Raw genomic sequence first — 21,260 nt, 5'->3', positions numbered from 1 at the left:
ATTGGAAAAAAACTGTTGAGACTAGCAGGCGGTCAATTCTAGTTCATTTCTGTTTTAGGAAAAAAAAAACAAAAACAAACATTTACATTTTTAAATTATAAACCCCATATAAAAGCTATATACACATGCACAGACACACACACTTTACCATATCTTCATGTAATAATGCAACAGTCTGGCTTAAATCCTCCGACAAACTTTCTTCATTTTCATCAGGAATATAGGGACACCAAATTATCCTTCGGTTACTATTAAACGGGATGTGATCCGGTCTCTTTATGTGAACTAAAATTTCCTCTCTATAAAAAAAAAAAAAAAAAAAAAAAAAGCCAAATATATACAGACATTGTTGATTCAAACTAGAAACATTGTGCATCACAGAGAGGGGTGGTGTCAAAGGGCTAAAATAAAACATAACCTTGATTAAAGGGGTGTAAGCAGGGTAACAAAATAACTGTAAATTAGAGAATGTGTTACCAAAATACAGAATTTCACTACGCTCACATGAACGTATGGGGGGACGTATATACGCCCATGTAGGGGAGCAGTACATGTCCTATCTTTCTACGGAATACGGCACATGCACTGTATATTCCTATGAAAAGGGGCGGTGGTGAGCAACGCTCATCTCCTGCTCTCTCCGCAGAGCCAATATATGCCCACCGTACTGCAAATGTAGCCTTACACAGAAATTTCTGTGTAAAATGGTCCTGTTAAAAATGGTCTTTGTGTTATCACCACCAAAATTTGAGAAATTTCTTTCAAGGGCAAACCCCTTTAATATACGATCTTGCGACGGGGTGACAGCCCGCCGCAACTAAAGGTGGACAACCCCCCCATAACATCAAAGGACCGATTTGATTGGTCCTTCAATGTCAATCATTATACAATGGGGAGGTAGATCCTAGTATTCCATCACCCCTCCATGGCTTTCCAATGCCACTATTCAACATTTGGTGTAGTTAAAAAACAGTACTAGAGCCCTGTCCCTAATACGGTGTCTAAAAATACTTACATCTCCAATCTTCCTTTTATCCTTCTGTTAACCACCCTCCCCCCACAGCACTTTGAAGTGAATTATGATAGGAGTAGTAGTTGTGCACGCCATTTGTGGAGAAGGTAGTAGTGTGGAGGAGGAAGTTGTGCACACAGTGTTTGGGTAATATATATCCATCCACACTGAAGCCATCCATAAGTTTTTGCATTAAGCCAATGAAACACATTGCCCACCCTGAGATGACCCCACATAAGGGTCTATATAAGGTCAGGTCCTTCATAGATCATATGAGTGCCAAATTTATGGAAGTGTATACCCCAGAGAGGCACACATGTGTTGACAAGTCCTTGGTACTTTTCTAAGGGAGACTTTATTTACACTAGTACCTGCCAAATAAGAGGGCAAGGGTATGGCGTTAAATTGTATTAGCTGTGTGAAAGTTTATCAGGGGACATATAGAAGTTCAGAGTGTTTGAAGGGAAAGACTCAAGAATATAGCCACAGAATGCGCCCCCTCCTGGGAATTGCTGGAAAATTAGTGTGGGATTTGGTGCACTCACTGCTGGACCAGGACTACCACCTCTACATTGACAATTTTTACACCAGCACTTCATTATTCAAAAACCTTGCTTCCTAAAAAACTGTGGCATGTGGCACTGTTCGATTGAATCAGATGTCTCCCGAAGTCGTTAAGTACAAAAGACACCTTAGTAGATAAGGCATTTGTATCATATCTTGTTGGAATTGGTTCATTTAAAACTGGTAAATCATTGTTACCTTTTTCACGCTATGTACATCAATCTTGTATGATAATAAAAACAGTTCAAGAGACTTCCTTTTATTAAAAGTTCATGGGCACACCAGCACCCCTGTCACAGTACAAGGTACCAGTACAGAAACCCTTAAAGGGGTTGTCCGAGTTTAAAAAAAAAATATATATATATATATGTGGGCGGGAGCAGGCTGCCAAAAATAATAAAGATGTACTTACCTCCGGTGCCCTCCGGTATCCAGCGCTGCTGTCGCTCCGGTGCGGGCGCCATGTAAACAAACAGCGCTGGACTCAGCTTCCGGCCGGCCGTGGCCGGGTACGCCTATCCGTTCCTATACACAGCATTGTGTATGGGGGCCGGAAGGTTGTCGGGTACGGCCAGAACTGAGTCCAGCGCTGCTCCGGCGGCCATGTTTGTTTACATGGCGCCCGGACCGGAGCGACAGCAGCGCTGGATACGTGAGGGCACCGGGAGGTAAGTACAGCTTTATTGTTTTAGTCAGCCTGCTCCCGGCCACATATAGTTTTTTTTTTAAAACTCGGACAACCCCTTTAAACCAGACTGCATGGGAGGTGTTGACAAATGTTACCAGGTGCTTCAGCCTTATAATGCCATGCAGAAATCGAGGGTGTGGTACAAGGAGCTGGCCCTGCACATTATGCAGATACTGTATAATACCAAAAAAGCAATTTCCATAAGAAGTTCCATAAACTGCCAGCGAGGGAATGGAAGAAGAAAAAAAAAAAAAAAAAGGTGCAGGGGTTTTAGGAAGACAAACAATTTAGCTGTGTGCCACATGCCCTAATAAACCAGGATTATGCATGAGTGATCAAAAAAATTACATATCCAGAGAGGTGTGATGATTCCTTAATGTCCTGGATGATTGTACATTATGCCGCATCTTCCCTTCTAAGCCTTGCCACGTGCCCATGCTGTAGATTATAATAACAAGAGCTGGGCATAAGAGGACAATGGATATTTTTTCAGGTGTTTTCACTTGTCTACTTTGGGACACGAACAAGCAACCATTCAAATAATTACCTTAGAATACAGTGCAGGGTATTAGCACTGGCAGCGTATGCTTATGCATAGGCTGACAGTACCTTAAGGTCCAGCATGTAACAGGACCTTACAGGAATTTACTATGGACAGCCCTGGAGTATAAAGTGAATGGTGCAGAGAATAAATTACTTTCTTAAATATATATTAGTGCCAATGTATTTTGGACAACTCATGCCACTGGGGAAAAACGCCCCAAAAATAATGATGAGGATTCTCCCAGGTAAAGCAATACCCCATTTGATGCAATAATCTACAGGCTAGGCACACGGCAGGGCTCAGAATGAACTGGCATTTATGGCATTTAGAGCAAAGAAGAAAAAATCATACATACACAAGAAAAACATTTGGCGCTGATGCACCAGCACTGGTCCTGCCTCTGTCTGGCCCCACCGCTGACTCTTCCAACCTGTTCTTGTATAGGACTCCCCCCCGTCTCACAAGCACTGTCTTCACCCGGCCTATGAACCCAGCTTGGGTCTGTCACCTCATCATCCTCCGATCCCTCAGTCTGCTCCCCCCTCGGATTTCCTGCCCTGACAACTTCACCACTGTCTGACAACCTCGTCTCCTCATCGTCCGACACCTCATTACACTTGGGTGGAAGACTGACTGGTGGACAAATTAATTGAAGCATTGTCCGCAATCCACGACATCACCTGTTCGCACTGTTCTGGTCTCAACAATGCTCTACCACGAGAACAGCAGCAGCAGCAGCTCTATCCCTAACGGCATTCAGACAGAGAATGATCCGAGCAGCGCGGGCAAGGGCTAGTATATTTCCAGGGTCACCTGATCAGGCCAGCCAACCACTGCTATCGACACGTAAGTGTACCACGTGATGCTGGGTGGAGTGCAGAGTCTCCTGGCTTGTGATTGGCTCTGTTTCTGGCCGCCAAAAATCTAAACACAGCGATATGCCATTTTCTCGAGAAGTAAAATACATGTCTGAGCAACGAGTAGTTGCGAGTACACTAATGCTCGAACGAGCATCAAGCTCGGAGGAGTATACTCGCTCATCTCTAGTTTTAACCTATGTGAAAAACTTAAAAGTATGTAAAACAACTTCTTTTAAGTCTATTAACCCTTTAAGTGGTTTATGTAGTGGGGTAATTTATGGCCTTTCAAAGTCACTTGGAAGCTGCATTATCCCTCAAAATGTGAGTTTTGGCGATTTTCATGAAAATGAGAAATCGCACCTAAAGTTCTAAAACTCATAACATCCTAGAAAAAGGAGAGGACAGATTAAAAATATTCTAAAAGAAAGCAGACATTTCATAAACTGTTATTTATCTAGCTCTTGGGGTAGTTTTACTTCCTGTCTGGAATGCAAAACATTTCAAACTTTGAAAATGAAGTTTTTTCCTGAAATTTTGCCAAATTTAATTTTTTTTCCAGAATGAAAATGCAAAAAATTATCACTTTAATTTTACCATTATCAAGTATAATGTGTCAAGAAAAAAAAAAAATCTCAAAAATCACCTTCATATGTTAAAGCATTCCGAAGTTTAAACCAATTACTATGACATATGTCAGATTCGAAAAAGAGTCTGGTCATTGAACTGTAAACAAGCGTCGGTGATAAGGGGGTTAAAGGGGTTATGCCACGAAACAATTGACTACAAAAAGCTGTCAGAGGTTAAAATATTTCAAAAATCTATTTGTAAAGGTTACCTGGAATTAAAGATTCCTTTCTATTTGTTATTATGATGCTTGTTCCGCCTCTATTCTGCTCCACACAGAAGCAGATGTGGGAGGGGCCTGGCCAGGCACATGCACAGCACTGACAGCGGCAGTTATTGCACAACTCAGTGCTACAGAGTGCTCAGCCTTCAGTCTCCTTCCACTTGCTGTGCTCAAATAGTCCCTGCATTACTGATCCAATTGAAATGTGTCATACGCCCCATGTTAAAATGTCACCAAAAAAAGTTGGTGCAGTCTGTCAAAGAAGTGCAGGGGGCACCAGATTCATGAAGAATGTGTGCCAGAAATCCTGAATCTGGCACCCCCTGCACACTACACTGCACATAGTACACATGTACTTTGTATTCTCACAGCATCATGGTCGGTCAGGCTGACATGCATGGCGGAAGTCTAGGTGGGAGGCAAACCCCACGTGTATCATCACTCCGAAGTGCCACTTACCCCTGAGGAAGTCCCTTTGAAGTGAGGATACGCATGAAGTTTGCCGTCCCTGCATTTTTCTAGACCTCCGACATATTTACACGTTACTGTCCGCCTGACTGACCATGATGCTGTGAGAATACATTGTTTTGCTCTACTTGTACGCATTGATTGTACAAAATTAGGTGCAATAAAATGGACTTTTTGTTGTTTTTATGACTTTTACTAATAAACTTTTATTTTTGTAAGTTACTTTGGGGACGTTAATTGCATCTCTTTCTGTGTATTTTGGAAGGAATTGCAACTAATTCACTAGATAGATAGATATAGATGGATAGATAGATGACAGGTGATAGATAATAGAACTTGGATAGATAAATAGGTGACAGCTTCTCACATGCTACTGATCTTTAGCTATTTCCTGCTAGTCAGGGACAGGGGTCCCTTTGCAGGACAGCAGGGTAACATGGAGGGACAGTGATTGGTGGAGAGTACAGGTGGAGGACTGCATCAGGAGAGGTCAGAGCTCAGCCTGTTACTTGTGTTATCTCTGCAGCCTCCTGTGTGACCTGACTAATGGTGGAGGAGAGGGCTGCTGCATTGCTATGATCCATGTTGGGGGGAGGACTCCTCCGTGCAGCAGATAATCATGTCTGTCTAGCTGCAGTTACCTTTTATCTGCTGCTGGAGGCACATGTGAAGTTGGTAAGCAGTGGACATCACAGCACAATCTCGGCCCCTCCTCCTCTCTCACTTCCCATTGGCTGCAGTGTGTCAGCTGATCTCTCAGTGTGGAGAGGAGCTGTGAGCCCGTGGAGTGATCTGTAGTGCAGAGCAGCTGGGGGAATCCCTGTGCGCAGACTCTGCCAGATCAGCTGTAGCTCAGGACGGGACAGAGCTACCACCAGGGGGCGCCAGCAACCATAACAAGAGTAGTTATCTCAGTAAGCCTGCATATTTTGTAATAAGTGTAAATGGTGAAAGTACTTGTCACAATGCATTGGACCCAATTACAGCCATTTGCTATGGTGACAACCCTTTTAACCTTCTTATGCACTTGTTTTTAAGAAAAAAAAATGCAAATAAACCTATGGGTCATGATCAGGACCCTCAGGATCATTTGCGTAAAATAAGGGTCACCAGTATATAAAAGTGAGCTTGGTTCACAATCCTTGAACCTGATGGTAAATATCCTTTAATAGAACAGGTAAAATAAAAAACCTACATTATTTTTCCTTTCTCCATGGTGAGCCGCCAAACAAACAGGCTTCCTGCTTCATCAAGACATGCCAGCTGGTCTGAGTTGAGGTGAGCAAACGCCAAGTCTGTAACACTGCCTGTAATTCCTTTTAGCAAAATCCGTTCGGCTGTAGATATGCTGAGAACTCTTACCATAGCTGTTCCATTCGAACCTGTCAAATCAAAAATGAAATAAGAAAATAAACTTGATATCTACAAACTAAGTGCAGCAATTATTTATTTTGATTATTTTTAAATTGCTCATGAATTGTCACTATTTGTTCTCAACTGGATTTGTAGGATTTCTTTAAACACAAGAAACAGTAATGCCAAGGTACAGTTCCCTGCAATAAAGGATAACAATTAAAAAAATAATTTTCCAAAGAAATACTACAAAATAGTATATGGCAGTAGTGGCAAACCTATGGCATGGGTACCAGAGGCGGTACTGAGCCCTTTCTGTCGGCACTCAGACCATCGCCCCAATTTCACCAAACAGGACCACATCCACCAAATCTTCCTGCAGTCCCAGGCAACTTAAGTGATGCTGCTCTCAGTGCTATTTTAAAGCGACTTTTCACTGGCTGTTTGAAACTGCAGGAAAAGTGAGAAGGCGTTGATTAAACTGCATTGTCTTTGGAGGTCATCCTGCTGGACCAACCAATCTTCCTGGAGAGAAGATACAATGATGGTCTGAATTTGCCCATCTTCTTTCAACTGCATTGGTGGCCTAAGGAGAGCCAATACTATTGAATGATGTTGAAGAACAGGTAGCAATAAGTTACTGCTTGAAATGCCATGTCGGCACTTCATGGTAAATACCGTATATACTCGTGTATAAGCCGAGTTTTTCAGAACAAAAAAAATGTGCTGAAAAACGTCCCCTCTGCTTATACACGAGTATATACTTATATATACTCGCCCTCCGGTGGCCCCGATGTACAACGCTGCTCCCCCCATGTCCACGCGGCTCGTCTTCAGGCTTTCGTGCCAGTCTTCTGTCTTCTGTAACATCGTGCTGGGCGCCGCCATGTTTTTCTCCCGGGCACGATTTTACAGAAGACAGAAGATAGGCGTGGAAGCCAGAAGACGAGCCGCGCGGACATCGGGGGGGGCAGTACTGCACATCGGGGCCACTGGAGGGCGAGTATATAAGGCCGTATACTACAGGGGGCCGGCGGGGCCCGCCGTATACTACAGGGGGCCGGCGGGGCCCGCCGTATACTACAGGGGGCCCGCCGTATACTACAGGGGGCCGGCGGGGCCCGCCGTATACTACAGGGGGCCGGCGGGGCCCGCCGTATACTACAGGGGGCCCGCCGTATACTACAGGGGGCCCGCCGTATACTACAGGGGGCCCGCCGTATACTACTGGGGGCCCGCCGTATACTACTGGGGGCCCGCCGTATACTACTGGGGGCCCGCCTGGACCGGCCGTATACTACTGGGGGCAGGCCGGGCCGGCTGTATACTACAGGGGGCAGGCTCTATACTATAGGATGCTGGCTGGTTATATACTGGGGGGGGGGGGGTCTGTAACCAATGCATTTCCCACCCTCGGCATATACTCGAGTCAATAGGTTTTCCCAGTTTTTGGTGGTAAAATTAGGGCTCTCGGCTTATACTCAAGTATGTACGGTAAGTGGCTTTTGGTTGTAGTTTGGGCACTCTGTCTCTAAAAGGTTCACCATCACTGCTGTAAAGGCTCCTGAATGATGTGTTCTGCTATAAACTGCAAGAACAGCCTTCTGTCATGAGATAAGTTTTAACCTTTGGAATCCCAAGTAACCAGTTTCCTCTGAAGTCAAATCAAAGTTCTTCACAATAACGGACAAACATTCTTGCTTTATTTTGCAATTAAACATAGGGACCATTGCAAGCTATGGGGGCCAAGACAGGCAACAACTATCATGAGTCCTCCCAAAACGAATGCAGTGGAGAGAAATAATTTGCCAGGACTGAAATGACAGAACCCCGAAGTCTTTGTGGTGGCACAAAGAGAACAACTAAAAATTCTAATGCCTCTGACACAGAGAACCAGACGGAGATTACTTTGAAACAAGTGACTGACCAGGTCCTTTCTGCCATCGATGCCTGCAAGAGTTCCCTTACAGGAAAGTTAGACGAAGTGCGGAAGGATGTCAGCCTGCTAAGCCAAGATATGCAAAGCCTACTAGAGAGAGTACAGCATGCAGAAAAGCGGATATCCCAGGTGGAGGATCGCACAGCACCTTTCCCAAACTCCATTACGGGTCTCACTACACCCCCAGACCTGATAAAACAAAAGGCAGATGACCTAGAAAACAGGCATAACAACATAAAAGAGTAATTGAGCTCCCAAGAGGGCCGCTCTCCAGAAAAGTTTGTGGAGAGATGGATAAAAAAAAAAATTTGTTCCCCGATTCTGCATTCTCCGACATTCTCTGTAGAAAGAGCACACAGGGTGCCTGCGAGCCCTCCGAAACTCGGATTTCTACTTCCCCCCCCTCCTGGCATGATTCCTGAATAGCAGAGACCGGGATAGGATCCTGCAGTTAGCCCTGCGCCTTCAAGAAATTAGAGTGGATTACACCAAAGTCTCTATCTTCCCAGACTGCAAGTGGTGGACGGAGACAGATCTGTGTTCTTCAAATCCCCGGGAGAGGCACAGCAGTGGCTTCGGCCAAGGAGAGGATCACCACCCGGTTAAATGGCAAAGTGAAGAAATTACAGACTACAGGACAGGTCTAAATACAGTTAGGTCTCAGGTCTGCACTATTACGCAACACTTTGTGCACTTTTAGTTATAAGTTTATTTAATTGTTCACAGGCTGTAGAGAGCCGTTTCAAATTAACATGCAGAGGTGGGATGACTCCCATAATACTATGGACTACAAGGTAGAGGGACGGAGGGGCATATACCCATCGCCAACTAGTTCCACTCATTGGAGAGGGTATCCACCAAGGTACTAGCCACTCGGTTAAACCATACAGCACCACGACTTTATAGCCGCTGGCACCAAGACTGTTGTTCTTGATTTCCACAAGTTACTGCCTGTTGTAGGTTAAGTGTTTGAATTTAATGGTAGGGTGTATTTATTGGATCTGCGGGGCCACAACACGATGACTTCTAAACAGACAGCTCACGCATCACATACATATTTACTGGGAAATCCTGTTTCATCACTAAATTACATGGGAATATGAGTTAACTCAGAATTTGCTCCTGGAATGTCCAGGGCTTAGGCACTCCTAGAAAGAGATTGATGGTGTTTGAAAAGATTAGGATTCATACCCCCCACATAATAGGTCACCAGGAAACCCACCTGGAGAAGAATAGGACTCTCATACTAAAAACATGGGTACAGTGGGCACAGCATTCCTGCTATATGACTGCTTCCAGGGGGTATCGCTTCTAATACACAGATCCCTCCGATGGGAAACTATCCGGTCAGGTAGACAACGAGGGCTGATATATATTTGTTCATGCGCGCATTGAAGGGGCACCTTATGTCCCGTACATATATAATCCACCTCCAGCCTCTGGAGGCTTTCTACAAAAAGCGGCCTTATTTGCTGCCTCATACCCCCACGCAACATCTATTTGCATGGGGGACTTAAATACTTTACTACATCCCTCTCAAGACCAGCACCGCACGCAGCAGAATCAACCTGCATCAATCATTTTAGACCCCCTTTCTTAACCTAGATTTGTAGGGACGACAGCACTGACCAAGGATATTAGACACTTGCCCAGGGGGACATAGGTTCACTCCCCTATGCTATGTGTCATCGATGGCACAAACCACTTGGCTGCCCGTAAACCCCGGATACATGCCTTCTGGTTAGGGCTAATTGGGCCATTTGACAATACACTGGCACAGCTGCAGTCCTTCCTGGAAGCTCACCAGGGGGCCGGGTCTGCTATTGCATTTCCCCAGACCCCTGGTGAGCTTCCAGGAAAGACTGCAGCTGTGCCAGCTTCTAAACAGCACTGAAGGCGTTTCTAAGGGGATGGCTGAAATCCTCTATTAACCCCTTCCCGCTGCAGCACTTTTTCGTTTTTGCGTTTTCATTTTTCACTCCCCACCTTCAAAAATCTATAACTTTATTTTCCCCTGGACAGAGCTGTGTTAGGGCTTATTTTCTACGTAACAAATTACACTTCAAAATGGTGGATTTAATATTCCCTGCCGTATACTGGGAAGTGGGGAAAAAATCCAAATGCAGTTAAAATTGGTAAAAAAATAAAACGCATTTGTGCCGCATTCTTGTGGGCTTGGATTTTACGGATTTCACTATATGCCCCAAATGACTGGTCTTCTTTATTATTTGGGTCGGTACAACTACGGGGATACCAAATTTGTATAGGTTTTATAATGCTTTAATACATTTACAAAAATTAACCTCCTGTACAAAAAATATTTTTTGGATTTGCCGTCTTCTGGCGCAAATAACTTTTATACTTTGTTGTACGGAGCTTTGGGAGGTGTAGTTTTTTTGCAGATTTTGATGATGCTTACAATGTTATAAGTTTTAAGACTGTACGACCTTTTGATCAATTTTTTTAAATGGCAAAAAAGTGCCATTTTCGACTTTGGGCGCGATTTTCCATTATGGGGTTAAACGCAGAGAAAAACAGTTATTATATTTTGATAGATCAGGCATTTTCGGACGTGTTGATACCTAATGTGTTTAGGATTTTTATTATTTATATTTATATCAGTTCTAGGGAAAGGGGGGTGATTTGAGTTTTTAGGTTTATTATTATAATTTGCTGGCACCGATCGCGGGTGTTACCGGTAAGCCTTTGCTGCAATATGCAGCGAAGACTTACCGGCTATGGAGAGGGCTCAGCCCGTGAGCCCTCTCTGTACCCGCACCAGGCATGTGACGTAGTATTACGTAACATGTCGGTAAAGGGTTAAATACATAAAAAGGGAGGCTGTCCGCAAAGTATCGGATCTAGCTGCAGAATGCTTATCATTGGAACAGAATTACATTGCACACCCCTCAGATGAGAACATGGACCTGTGGTTACATACTGGGCATCTGTACATAAATGCATTAACAAGTAGAGCCAACACCAAATTATTCTTTTACAAGCAGACTGCATTTGAATATGGGTACCAGTCAGCCAAACTCCTGGCCCATGTAGCCAAGCAGAACTCGTCCTTCCCTCCCATTCTACAAATCAGAGGCAGGAATAGACCAGACTGACATATCATCCAGATTTACACAATTCTATTTTGACCTATATTCATTTTCTCTGAACAGGACCCCGGGAGAAATTGCAAGTTACTTGGAAGGTACCCTCTTCCCTAAGACTCTCAAAATCTTGGGGGCCCCATTACACTAGAGGAATTGGAGGAGGCAGTAGACAGCCTAAACAACAATAAATCCCTAGGTCCTAAAGGCCTACCAAAAAATGTGTACAAGCAAATACAAAGAGTTGTTGTATCCAAAACTGCTAGAAATGTATACCGAATCGTTTAGGGCAGGGAAACTACCGGACTCCTTTTCAGAGGCCACTGTGGTAGTATTACTGAAGCCAGACAAAGACCATTTAGAATGCGGGTCGTACTCAACACATATTACAAGATTATCACCCGGGTCCTGGCGACCAGATTGAATGCGGTCATATCTTCACTTACCCATCATGATTAGTCTAGCTGTGCCATATCCCAAGAGGTTTTTCTCTGCAATACACTCCACCACCAAATTTATATGGGGGAACTGAAGGGTCACTAAATGGCCAGAGGATACTCGGAGAGGCTATTTGGTGAGGCGTATGGTAAAGTTTTGGCACCATCTCAGGAGGATTTATTGTGGCCAAAAAATTAAAAAACAAGACAGGAGAAGTACTCAGGACAAGACTGAGAAACGTTCCCCTACAATTAGAAATGCCCTGGTTAAAAGTAGATTCAATACCCCCCCTCCCCAGTCCACATGGTTGGAGAAAGGAACCCCGGTAGGCAACTTCAAATGTGGTGGTTGTAGTAGTTATAGCTTTAACAGCCAACTCAAATGGATTAAGTTTGGGGGACATACACAAAGTCTCATCTTTCATTTCCTGCAAGTCTACTTATGTTGTATATATAATTTTATACCCATGCAACTTTTTTTTACATTGGTAAAACGATATGTAAGCTAAATGTACGATTTAAAGAACATCAGAGGTCAATTGAATCAGTGGCTGCAGGCCCATTAGAAGGCAATAGAAAAATCTAATGCAACGCAAAAGCAAATATATTAGATTTGAAGCCATGGGGGCGTTGGATATGAATGACAGGAACAACTTTAGTGTCTTCCTGTAACAGGTATTATATACTTCCCTCCATTGTCCTATAATCTGCATTAATAATATGTTGCTCAGGTTATCCCTTCAATTTCTACAGTGATTTGTAACTAGGCATCTATTCATAGCTGTATTTAGATATATTTCACATGTTTCTATGGATTGTTAACACACTTGGTTACTATCGCAGTCTGTTTACGCTGCTCCCTTGGCAACATCCGCTGTGACGAATAACTCAGGTGTGTCGCTAGTGGATGACGTCAACGGCTTGAAGATGCGCTAGAGAGCGTGAAACGGCTCGTCGCCGTCAGGCTCCAGTGTTTCCCCTGTATTGCACTGGTTTTTGAATAAAGCAGTTCCAGATTACGAACTCCACTACTACCCATCCACAGGTTAGCCATAAAAGTCTGGAAAAGGGCAAGACAACTTACACAATTTACTGACACCATAGGCGAAATGGCTTTATGGGGGAACTCTGCGCTAACACATATAACATCTCTGGAAAATAGAGGGGTGGAGACAAGAAGGAATACAAACTTTAGCTGACTTATACACTGATGGGGTGCTGGCTTCTCAGTCTTGAAAACAAAATTTGATCTGGACCAGAGAAGGTTTTACAGGTACCTTGAACTCAGACACACCCCGGAATCACAATTCACACATGGTCCACCACCAATATCTAAATACACACTCATAGGAAAATACAGAACTCAATGTCCACAGGGTTTGGTGTCGGCGCTATACAGCCATCTATAAAAGGCGGAGCATTGCCTACTGCGCACTTTGCAAAGATGGAAATAACTCATGCAATCACCCTCGGAGAAGACTGACTCCGAATTATCTTCTCACACCAAAGTGTCCCAGTCATAAATTACACAATTCTATATTTTCCATCAGGCATACCCCACTCTGGTCCGCATGCATAAAATGTATCGGGTACATTCCACTGCCTGTCCTACATGTGGCTCCTTGAAATCAGACTTCATGCATATGATATGGTAATGTACCACAATAGCAAGATTCTGGAAAAATATTACAGATTCTCTCACTAGATTTATTACCCTGATGGTCCCATGTGTACCAGAGGTGTGCCTCCTGGGGGTCTTATCAAAGAACACTGAACTCATTACACAGCATTTTCCTGCGTGAAACATTCTTAGCAAGAAAATGTATAGCGTTCCAGTGGTATGACCCAAACACGCGGACAATAAGAATGTGGAAAGAACAAAATCAATCAAATGCTTCCCTATGAGGCAGTCTTACACACAGGAATTGTCCAGATAAGTTCGGACGAATCTGGGGCACTTGGTGCGACTCGGGTGAGACACACTATTCACCGCATAGACTCACAGAAATATCCCTTCACTGTTAAGTTACTTGGGCATGGAGCGGACCCCGGACCCTGGGGAATAGATCAGGGGCACTCAGACTAGAGCTTACTGAAGGGGCTCAAACCTTATTAACTAAACATCCATAAGATAAGGATATTTTAACGGCACATACAGATCCAGAGTTACGAGAATCACCCGCAAGTAATGTTTTGTTTGCATTGTAATGTTCATCTGGTTACATTGTACTATGACATGACGTATGGCTATGATACAACTGTAAAACAAGAGAAGACCGGCCGTGGCACGGGACATCGGCAGCACCAGAAGAGCCAAGTACATGTTTATTGTGTTTAAACAGCCCTCCCCAGCCGGGCCATAAGAAATTTTTTAAACCCGGAAAACCCCTTTAAAACTTAAAATTCAAGTCACCCCCCTTTCCCTAGAACTGATACAAATATACAGTCAAAATCAAACACACGTTAGGTATCAACACGTCCGAAAACGCCCAATTCACTGCGTTTAACCCAGTACCGGAAAAAAGCGCCCGAATTTGAAAATGTCACTTTTAGATAGCTGTTGAAAAAGGCTCAGGAGAGCCGAAACGTGTCCATAATATCAAAATGGATGCTATACTTTGACAAATTTTACCTACCATAAAAAGAAGTTGAAAGCTACCTCGAAGTGCGAGGACCATTTCTTTCATTTGTATACATTTTTATTTTTGTTAGATTCCAGTTATTTCTCTGAGCATAGTGGGTTTTCTTTTTTTCATTAACTGAACTGTTGCCACATTTGGTCGATCCATTTTGCCCTCCTGTTACTTACAGCCTGGACCCTGCTGCGTCTGCCAGTCTAGGGAGAGACAGAGTGGAAACTGTGTTCCCTGACATGGCAGCCAGAGGTCTGAGTAAAAATCCATATCTGCCATGTACAGTGGTCAATACTTTAAATGTTTAAAGACTTAATAGAAGTTGTTTTACATACGTTGAGCGGTGTAGTTTCTATAGGGGGGTTATTTATGGGGTTTTACTATTATTTAGGCCTTTCAAAGTCATTTGAAAGCTTTTTTGTTCCTAATATGAGGCTTAGAACTTTAGGTGCAAATTTTTTTTTCTAAATTTCATTACAAATCGCCAAAACTCACAACATCTAGAAAAATGAGCACGCATAAAATATAATTCTGACATAACTAAAATTAATGGAATGTCTGCTTTATCAAGCTTTTTGGGTAGTTTGAAATGTTATACGAGTTTAACCCTGAAAATTTAAAAAAAATTTCAGAATGAAAACACAAAACTTAACACTTAAATTTTACAGTTAACATGAAGTACAATGTGTCTCAAGAAAGCTCAAAAATCACCTGGATATGTTAAATCATTCCAAAGTTATAACCAATTATCACACGTCAGATTCTAAAAATCAGAGTCTGGTCACTAAGCTGAAAACAGGAGTTGTCGATATGGGGTTAAATTTAGCTAAAGTAGTAAAATATGAGAAAACCTGTACATGTTTGGCGTGTCCTTTATCTTACTAACCTACAGAATAGTTGTGTCTTGCTTATTATATTCCACGTTAATTAAACTCCCTTTAATCAAAACTTTTTGTTTTACGCAGCTTACTGTACTCAACACCTCCTGCACTGCTGATGTCCCATGCTGCGGTCTGTCTGAACCATACCCGTTTAGAAAGGGCACAGAAGCCTCACACAGAAAGCTTCTGGCCGAGGTGGCCAGCCACTCCCATCAACCCCAAATTTTAAAAAAAAAAAAAAAAAAAAAAATCAAAAAACCCCCCACATATTTGGCATCGCCACATCAATTTGTGCAATAACTCAAACAGCTTGGTGAGCGCCGTAAAAACAAAAACCCGAAAAACTCTGCCTTCGCAAAAATGATCAAAAAAAAGTGATCAAAAAAGTTATGTGCGCCAAATGGTATCACTGAAAATGCAAAGAAAAATAAGCCCTAAACAACTAAAAAAATATATTGTTTATGTCTACAAAAAGATGGCGATGAGATTTTCTTGACTAGTTTTTCTTCAGTTAAATTGTAAATAAATATACAGACGGTCCCCTACTTAAAAACACTCGACTTACATACAACCCCTAGTTACAAACGGACCTCTGGATATTGGCAATTTATTGTACTTTAGTCCTAGGCTACAATGATCAGCTATAACAGTTATCAAATGTGTCTGTAATGAAGCTTTAGTATTAATCTTAATTCTTATGACAACCCAACTTTTTTAAAATTCAATTGTCCAAAAAGTTCTGGCTGGGATTACACTGATAATATATACAGTTCTGACTTGCATACAAATTCAACTTAAGAACAAACCTACAGACCCTATCTTGTATGTAACCCGGGGACTGCCTGTATACATAATCGTAGTGATCTACAGAACAAAGATAGTTATTTTTATGGAACGGTGTACGGCCCTAAAAAATACATTAAAGCAACCAAAAAACTTGATTATTTTTCCTACATACATTTAAAAGTTAATAATCAATGAGCCAATGACCAACTAAAATGAAGTATTTGTAAAGTGCCTCTAATATCGCAAAAAATAAGCCCGTATTTGTCCTAATTTAAAAAATAAAGATTGCATAGCCAACAAAAAGGGACAAAGCATATTCTCTGAATGGTGCAGCTTCCCTTCAATGCCCTGGAGTGTGCCCATACAGCAGGTTACCAACACATATGGGGCATTGTTACACTCAGGACAAATTGGGTATCAAAGTTTGTGGAGTGTTTTGGTATTTTATACACTGAGAATTTGTACATTTCTTGAAAAAGGCATTCATTTAGCCAAAAAATTCAAAATTGCATTCGATTTTGTTTTATCCCCTGTAAAACAATTAAAGGGTTAAACTTCATTAAAGTTGCCTTACATACATTAAGGGGTGTAGTTTCTATAATGGGGTTATTCATGGGGTTTTACTTTTAATTAGGCCTCTTAAAGGGACTTGAAATCTGAGCAGGTGGCGCAAAAGCATGATTTTCTGTTTATGAAAATTTGTGAATTCGCACCTAAAGTTCAAAGTCCCATAACAATTTACAAAAATGAGAGAATGCATAAAAAAAATTAAAAAAAAAAAAAACAGACAGACATTCTGTCAATATCAAGCTTTTTTGCGGTTATGACTATGTATGGAAAAAGTAAAACATTTTTAAGTTCAAAAAACTAGACCTATTCCCATTTTTCATAAATAAACGCAACACATACCACAGTATTGATTGTCACGAGAAAACAATTTCAAAATGACTGGGATGTGTTATTGCGTTCCGAAGTTATAACCACTTATAGTGACGTTAAGGGGTTAAAAATTCCGTCCCAGCCTGGCCTCAAGTTATTTGTTGATCTCGAATAACCTCTTTAAAAACTTAACGGCAAAAACAGGTGTTTTATTATATTCCGCAGCAGGAAAGGAATCATGGCATTTTTACCATGAAAATGAACAACATGGAAAGAATGAATTGGTTACTCACCGGTAATTCAATTTCCATTAGTCCACCATGATGGCCCACCTGGAGGATGCCCCTTGACTTCAGCAAGGACAGGAAAAAGATAGGTTAAAAGGACCCCTCTCGCATCTTCCTGCCATACCGAGGATTTACTTACTAGGTTTCAATAAAATACAAATTTTACCCTTGTCAATACAAGTAAAGAAAAATAAAAGTTCTTTAGGGTGGAAATACGGTATATGGGCTGTCATGGTGGACTAATGGAAATGGAATTACTGGTGAGTAACTAATTCATTCTTTCCACTTCACCCCCATGACCGCCCACCTGGAGACTTACAATATAAGTAGTCCCCTATTTTAGGGAGCGATTACAGCCTGTAACATTTCTTCCCAAGGGTAAATCCACTGAAAGAGGCAAGTCCAGACGATAGTGTTTAGAGAATGTAGAGGGGCAGCCAAAGTCGCTGCCTTCAGATTTGTTCCAGTGAAGGTCCTCTTTTCTGCCCATGATGTGGACATAGCCCAAGTAAAGTGTGCTCTTAGCCCTGAAGGGACTGGAGTCTTCTGGATATCATAACAGAAGGAGATTACCATTTTCAACCATCTGGCTACAGTTGCCTTGGACACCTTCAACCCCTTGTTTTTTCCGTGAAATTGAATAAGGAGATTAGAGTCCATACGCCAGAATTCAGTCACCTTTAAATATCTCATAATGGTGCGCCTTACATTCAACAAGTGCCATTCTTGCTCCTTCTCATAAGATGGATTCTCGGAGAAGGAGGGCAATATGATCTCTTGATTTCAGTGGAAGTCAGACCGCCTTTGGACAAAATTTGGGTGTAACATAAGAACAATTCTGTCATCAAGAATTAGCATGTAAGGCTCTTTTATGGATATGGCATGTAGATCACCCCAGTCTCCTGGCTAAGGTGATGGCTAACAAAAAAAAAGTTTGGAAAGTTAAATTTTTAATACTGGAGTGTTAAGAACCAATGACAGATCCCATGAGGGGGCCATTTTAAGAACCTGGGGTCTTAACCTAGAGGTTGCTTTAATAAATCTTTTGACCCACCTGTGCTCAATGAGAGGCGGATCGAAGAAGACAGAGCCAAGAACTGGACCTTCAGAGTGCTGGTGGAAAGTCAATTCTAGATTTCTCTGAAGGAAATCAAGAACCTGTAAAATATTTGTGCTAGATTAACACTGAGGTTTATCTGTACAAAAAGTAAACTTGCATATTTTATGATATATTGCAAATGTGACCGGTTTTCTACTTGCCTTCAGTGTTTTGAGGACATTAGAAGAGAGGCCTTGCAATTTTAGATAATCAGATTCAGGCTGATAGAGGAGTTTTCCTGGGTTTGTGTTATGAATCGGACCTTGCCACAGAAGGTCTATTGATGGCATATTCCCTTGTGGCAAATAAGTCTGGGTGTGCCCTAAAGAGATGTTAGGTCGTGAAAGGTTTTCCAACTTGGGCACCATTAGTTTCAAAGTATTACCTTGCAATTGAGAAAATCTGCCCTCTTCTTTTCTGTGCCTTTTAAGTGGGTGGTTGAGATTGATGGAAAGTAATCTTCTCCCAAGAATGGTGTCCAGCTCGGGTCCAAAAACATATTCTCACGTGAATGAAAGGCTACACAACTTTTTCGAGCGAATGACCTAGCTTCACTGGTTTAACCACAGAGTGCTCTCCTTGATGCGTTTGTTAAGGCCCCTTTAGTTGAGAAACGAATTCCCACTGTCGCAGCATCTGCTAGAAAAGCTGTAGCTGATTTTAGCAATGAGAAATTTTCGAGTATGGTTACCCCTTGAAATAATTCTTTGATATGGGATTCCAATTCACCCAACTAATTAGCAGATTTCTTGCAACAAATGCGGCTGCTAGATTTGATTTTAAACTTAAAGAGGACCTGTCACCCCGGAAAAACACCCCCAACAAATTAGCTCCCCCTCATCCTGTCCCCAGCCCTATATATATGAATTTTTATTAAAATTTGTGTTTTTATACTTCGTTTTAAACGATCCGACCTCTTATCAATTAAGAGGTCGGATCGTCTTACAAGTTCCATAGCAGTCGGCCGTGTTCGTGAGGGGGCTAGCCGACACACCCCCTTCACACCCCTGTCAATCAGGGACCTGTAAAAAAACGACGGCAGTAGCGCATGTATTGCGCAATCGCTGCCGGATCTAGGAGATGCGGCATGCTGACAGCGACTGCAGAGGGGTTTATTCACAGCGCTGGTTTAATGTTCGCCCAGCGCTGTGAATAAGCCCCTTTGAAGCCGCTGTCAGCGCGCCGCATCGCATACAGCCGGCGGCGATTGCGCAATACATGCACGGCTGCTGGCGATTCTTACAGGTCCCCGACTGACAGGGGCGTGAAGGGGGTGTGTTGGCCGGCCCCCTCATGAATACAGCCGACTACTAGGGAACTTGTGCGACGATCCAACCTCTTATTTGATAAGAGGTCGGGTCGTTTAAAACCAAGTATAAAAACAAATTTTAATAAAAATTTCGATAAATATAAAGGGCTGGGGACAGGATGAAGGGGAGCTAATTTGTTGGGTGTTTTTTACCGGGTGACAAGTCCTCTTTAACATAGATGTTTACCAAGCTTTTTTTCAGTAGAGAGTCCAATTTCCTGTCCATTGGGTCTTTTAATTGTGCTGCGTCTTCAAATGGAAGATCTGTCTCTTCGTGACCTGCACTTCCACTTTTTGACAGGACAAGGATTCTTCAGGTTCAAATATTAGCCTTAAAGTTCTTAGATATAAGAATAATTTTTTCTGTTTATTTCCACTCTTCTGATACTAGCTCTTTTAGGGTGTCATTTAAAAGGAAAGATTTTTTGCCTTTTGCTTTCAGACCCCAAAGAATTTGTCTTCCTTGGAGATAGAGGACGTTATACCACAAAAATCCAAGGTCTGTCTAATAGCTTTTAGTCGCTTATCAAGCTCCTCCAATTGAAATAGGTGCCTTGTATCGCATGTATATCGCATGTATTGCGCATGTATTACATGTGCCTTAACAGATCTTGAGAACCCGTAGGATCCTCACCCTCCACCATGGAGCATGATGGCGTTTCAGAGTAATTTTTCTCATCTGATAATGGAGGATTCTAGATCTAATCTAGGTTTTTTGCTTGGGGGCGCTTTAGATGTGGCAGCCCCAATAGAGAAGACAACTTTCTCTTCTATTAATCCTCTCAATTCATCCAAGAATGAAGTGAGTAATGCATTGCGCCCTCTCCCGAGCCACTTCCGGTAGCAACCGGAAGTAGTCATCTGACCTCGTGGAACGCCAGGATATGTAGTGTCTTCAGCCGCCCGCCCAATCTTCAGATCGCGGTGACCAGGAGAACAGACTGGAGGATGGCTGCAGGGAGGCCTGGAGCCAACCGAGAGCCCCAGCCTGCCAGGATTTTGCCTCCGTAACTGGCCTAATCTGTGAGTTTCTTCATTCCCCCCCAGAGGAGAGAGGGGACCTCTCTAGTCCTGACCTCAGTAGGGACGGGAAAAACACTGGCATGAGGATGCGGGAGGGGTCCTTTTAAGCTCTTGTTCCTGTCCCTGCAGAGGTCAAGGGGCATCCTCCAGGTGGGCTGTCAAAGGGGACCAAGTGGAAAATAGAAATCTTACCGCCCAAAAAAAAAAAAAAAAAAAAAAACACACCTCAAAATGTCCATGTCTGATAAAAAATAAAAAAAAGAATTTGAGCAAAGAAAACAAGGCAGTGTCTGTAACCCCTTAAGGATGCAGCCATTTTGTAGCTTAAGGCTCAGCCCCATTTTTTTGTATTCTGACTTGAGTCACTTTATGTGGTTATAATTTTTGAACACTTGCTTATCAAAACGATTATGAGATTGTTTTTTCCTCACATTTACTAATTTGGGGATAAGTATTGTTTTGAATTAAACTTTACATTTTAACACCAAAAACCCTCTTAAATTTTGTCAGATATATGTTCATTTAGCCCTAAAATACACACATTTCC

At 42.5% G+C, this 21,260-nt stretch overlaps 1 protein-coding gene across 2 annotated transcripts in view; it reads right to left on the bottom strand.

Moving 5' to 3' along the window:
• EDC4 (enhancer of mRNA decapping 4) overlaps positions 1 to 21,260 on the bottom strand; it is a 688,366-nt gene that overhangs the window by 597,588 nt on the left and 69,518 nt on the right. For both annotated transcript variants that reach the window (XM_072117764.1, XM_072117765.1), the window contains exons 5-6: positions 6,179 to 6,365; positions 149 to 299 (exon numbers count right to left, since the gene is read on the bottom strand). In XM_072117764.1, the coding sequence (XP_071973865.1) occupies positions 149 to 299; positions 6,179 to 6,365 (338 nt within the window). The remainder of the gene's footprint in view (positions 1 to 148; positions 300 to 6,178; positions 6,366 to 21,260) is intronic.

Source organism: Engystomops pustulosus, chromosome 7 (assembly GCF_040894005.1).
Source record: "Engystomops pustulosus chromosome 7, aEngPut4.maternal, whole genome shotgun sequence".
Lineage (NCBI taxonomy): Eukaryota > Metazoa > Chordata > Amphibia > Anura > Leptodactylidae > Engystomops > Engystomops pustulosus.
Note: the sequence above shows the minus strand (reverse complement) of the source record. Positions and strands in the feature narration are given on the sequence as shown.